Source organism: Polistes canadensis, unplaced genomic scaffold (genome assembly GCF_001313835.1).
Source record: "Polistes canadensis isolate GaletaPanama2010 unplaced genomic scaffold, ASM131383v1 scaffold_213, whole genome shotgun sequence".
NCBI lineage: Eukaryota > Metazoa > Arthropoda > Insecta > Hymenoptera > Vespidae > Polistes > Polistes canadensis.
This window is the reverse complement of record NW_014569760.1, coordinates 165,155-169,203: the sequence shown is the minus strand read 5'-3', so window position 1 is coordinate 169,203 and position 4,049 is coordinate 165,155. Positions and strand designations below refer to the sequence as shown.

Sequence of the window (4,049 nt, the reverse complement as noted above, 5' to 3'; positions counted from 1 at the left end):
CCGTAATTTATATCAGACTTCCACTATATTTTCTCTCACATTTTCTTTATTTCGTTTTAAATTATACTAACAACACAAAGAGAATAAAATTATTTGATAGAATTTCTTTCTACGTTAATCCTTGACCTATTGAAATATGTTATCTCATTTTTATTTCCAAGGACTTTCGCGTTCAACGATCTCAAGTAAGAGTTAAAGTAATTACATCGTGATGTTTCATTTATTAATTCAACTCTTAAGATTCATTCGATTTAATTACATTCATTAATTATATGACTTGCAATCGTTTCCTTTCATTCATCATTAAGAATCGATATATTCTTCAATCTTTTACGTTTTTCATTTCTTATGGTTTTATTCAATTATAATCATTAAAGATAATCATTCTTTCATATTGACGATACAATTTAAGTATAAACTTTTCAAAGATACCGCCATAATGAAGTGGATAGTTAAATGCGTGTAATATTTACATATATACATACATAGATACATAAATATATATTGAATTATTTTGTATATTAAAATAAAATCCATATACAGATTTTTGTTTTTCCTCGTTCTATCGATGTAAACATGTTTTTCAATATAGTTAATAGCTGATTGTTTTCGAACCATTTGGAAGTCAAACGATAGCAATATTGTAAACAAGATAGGTAGAGAAGATTCAGTCTGCGAACAGTCACCTATTTTAGTGTTTACTGTCGAGTCGGTTAAACGTGTACGGAGTACAAGACAATATGGATGCTGCAAATTTCGCTTCGGAGTTCAGTCAATTATTAATGCGTTATACAACACCAAGAAAGACAACGATTGAGAAGGTAAAGTAAACGATTGTTATAATTATCATCATCATCATCATCATTGAATTGTTAGAAATAAAAATAGATTATAAATATTAATCTAATGAGATAAAATCTAATCGTGATTTTATAGACAGAGGAGACAGATATTTCGAAATTATCGTCGGGAATACCGTTACCCTCTGAAACTATAATTCAACTTGTGCAAGAAACTCTTAGTACAATTATACCAGAACCATATGTACCAAATATCAGTACCAGTTGTAATAAGACACCAGGCAATAATATTATTATCAATACTCCGGATGCACCCTTTGTTCAACGAGTTACTGTTAATGGAAATGGAATAATCAGGTTTATTAATGTTTGATTTAATCGATTGTTTTGTTTCCTTGTTTCATTTTTATTCGTTAATCGGTTGCGTTTAATTGAAATATTATTCAACGATAACTTTTTCAATTTACGTTTAAACATAATATTTAGGTATTTTATATATTTTTTAGCGAATGTACGGACAATTTGTCGAATAAATTATCGCCGTTAGATAACAAGGTAGGATTATCTTAGAAATTCATTTTATTTGTTTATACAATTTGAAATTAAATCACGTGATAACGTTTGTTTGTGTATTTTGAAAAATGAATTTCAATTAGAATACATCGTCGCCGAAGATTAATTTAACAAATACAAGCAGATTTGATACCTTCGTACAAGACAACGAGCAGAATACGGATAACGCTGATGAGATATTTAAAGAAATTTCGGACGATTTCATCTTCGAGGGTGAAAACATACCGGGTTATGTACATTTGAAATTGGATTCTTTACGCAAATCAGCCGTTGATGTTATTTCCAAGATCGACGAGATCAAGACACTAAACAAAGATCGTAAACAGGTAGAATGAAAATTATATACGATATATATATATATATATAATATACAATAACTTATGATTAATCGATTAACATTGAAATTCAATTTATTTTCAAGATATTTTATTTGATATTAATGTGATTTTATATAAATGCGTTCGTGACATTTTTAATGCATTAAAATAATAAATATGTCAACGTATAAAAACCGGTGATGTGATATGCGTGGCATAGAACGCGTTTTAAAACAAATCAACGAACGTAAATATTTTCATTACAGCAACCGATCGAGAAATCGTTGAGACCAATTCGACGATTAACATCAATAGGACATTTTGCAGAGGGACAACAATTATTAAAAAAACGAAGATCGTTGATTAAATTTCCAAACACGACACCCACATCCTCGAGATTGAATAGTACAATGACATTAAGTCCAAATCTATCGAAAAGGAAGAGTTCGTCTTCAACGACGCTCAATGTAACAACTGCAGGCACAGTACCAATGAAAACTATATATAATGCAAACATTAGATCTCGGTCAAGTTTATCTGAGGGGGGCTTAAAAAAGTCACCCCTTAACGATGGCAAACCAGCGAAAAATCCTAAATACGCTCACATTAAAAGTAATATTCCAAAACCAACGCCAATTATCAAAAGAACCTGACAACAATTAATTTCTCTTGATAATTCGTTTTATTACTTTTTTTTCTATTCCGTTTATTTATTTTGTTATTTATTTATTTATTTTTTTTTTTTTTTCGTTCTATGGACATACGCGAGTACCACGTTAAAAGGTGTTCACTTTTATACTTCGTAAAATATTTTATATGATCAAATTAATTGAATAATATTATTTTTGCTGTGTGTGGATCTCTCCGCTAATTATTTTTTCCTAACAGCTAAACATTTATTAATTTTCTTACTCATAAACGATTAGCAGTGTTTTATATTTTTCTTGACTCATTTTTTTCGTTTTATTATCAAAATTGTTCGTGTCCATTTCAATTTTGTCATTTCGTATATAGTCAACGTATGACAATTGTACTTTAGAATTACTAAATGAAACATTTTTTCGATACACATAATTATATATACATAATGCTCTTCTATCTCTTATAAGTGAATAAACAGAATAGGGTTTCACTATAAATAGAGATTTTATTCATTAAACAAATTAATATAATGAATTCAACGATTAAATTTTATTTATAACAGTTCCTTAAATCCTCATTTTTTTACGTATAAATAAAAAAACGACACTTAATCTTATTCTTCCCTATCTTTCTTTTAATTCTAACGATCATTCTTGATTTTATTTCTATCTACTCTGTCTACGTGTCACTTTTCCTATTTGCTTCGCATACGTGTCACTTCTCCCACTACCAGCCTAATTACCTTCATTTGTCTTAAAGCAACCTTTCTATTTGTTTACCGACAAATCACGCAACAAAATTCAAATAAAGTAGTATCTGTACTACTTTATATATATAGATATATTGTGTAATAGTCAAATAATTGCAATTGTAAGAGACATTTAAATATGCGATTAACAATAATTAAGAATATGTGTATAGAAATGGATTAATTTAATTAGGATTCATTGAGATTTGTATAAGAACGAAAGAGAGAAAGAGAGAGAGAGAGAGAGAGAGAGAGAGAGAGAGAAATGGGTAACGCAAGTTTTGTACAGTTGCTCACCATCAATGAACATATGTATGTACACGTGACGTATATAAGGTCGCCGTTATATTAGGAATAAGTGAACGATTACGTGCAATCTACGATGGTTGTTATGCTATGAACAGGTTTCTTTGTGTTCGCTTTCTTCGACCGCCGAGAGCCATCATTTAATTTGAATTTTGCTCTCTCGTGAGCGAGATATTTCATTAGAAAAAAAAAGCTTTTCAGAGGTTGCGAAAAATGTATTTAAACTGTGTCGCATATTTTCATTGTAAACATTTGCATTGTTAGAGACGGTGCAATATAATAATTTGATTTATATTATAAAAAAATGAGAGAGGGAAAGAGAAAGAAAATAATAGATTATAAATAATTTTATTGTTCAATTATATTCAAAGCAGAAATCATATAAAAAAAAAAAATAAAAAACCAGTCTTGAAAACGTATAAAGATTCGATTAAAGTATTATAAATCTCGTTCGCGTGAGTGTATCAAACACGCGGGTTTATAAGTTCAAGTTCTAATTCGTAGAAAAAGTTTTTATAAGGTTCGTGGAAGAGTTTTTTTTTTTTTTAAAAAAAAAGATCTAAAGATATCTCTCTCTCTCATCGGGAGGTCCAGATGATCGCGGTAAAGGTTGACCACCAAACACATAGTCAACCAGAACACAACAAGGAGAATCTTTTCTTG

General features: G+C 29.3%; 1 protein-coding gene across 1 annotated transcript; it reads left to right on the top strand.

The window, feature by feature from the left end:
• Window positions 1-559: 559 nt before the first annotated feature.
• Window positions 560-3,793, top strand: LOC106790082. The gene is made up of 5 exons (XM_014754756.1): window positions 560-821; window positions 937-1,157; window positions 1,307-1,355; window positions 1,457-1,699; window positions 1,957-3,793. The coding sequence occupies exons 1-5, from the start codon at window positions 741-743 to the stop codon at window positions 2,341-2,343; spliced, it is 981 nt and encodes a 326-aa protein (XP_014610242.1). The 5' UTR covers window positions 560-740; the 3' UTR covers window positions 2,344-3,793.
• The last annotated feature ends 256 nt before the right edge of the window (window positions 3,794-4,049 follow it).

Coding starts and splice junctions, on each gene's coding strand:
- LOC106790082 (XM_014754756.1), top strand. CDS start 741: ATGGATGCTGCAAATTTCGCTTCGGAGTTCAGTCAATTATTAATGCGT. Junction 1,356..1,456: donor TATCGCCGTTAGATAACAAG/GTAGGATTATCT, acceptor AATTTCAATTAG/AATACATCGTCGCCGAAGAT. Junction 1,700..1,956: donor TAAACAAAGATCGTAAACAG/GTAGAATGAAAA, acceptor TTTTCATTACAG/CAACCGATCGAGAAATCGTT.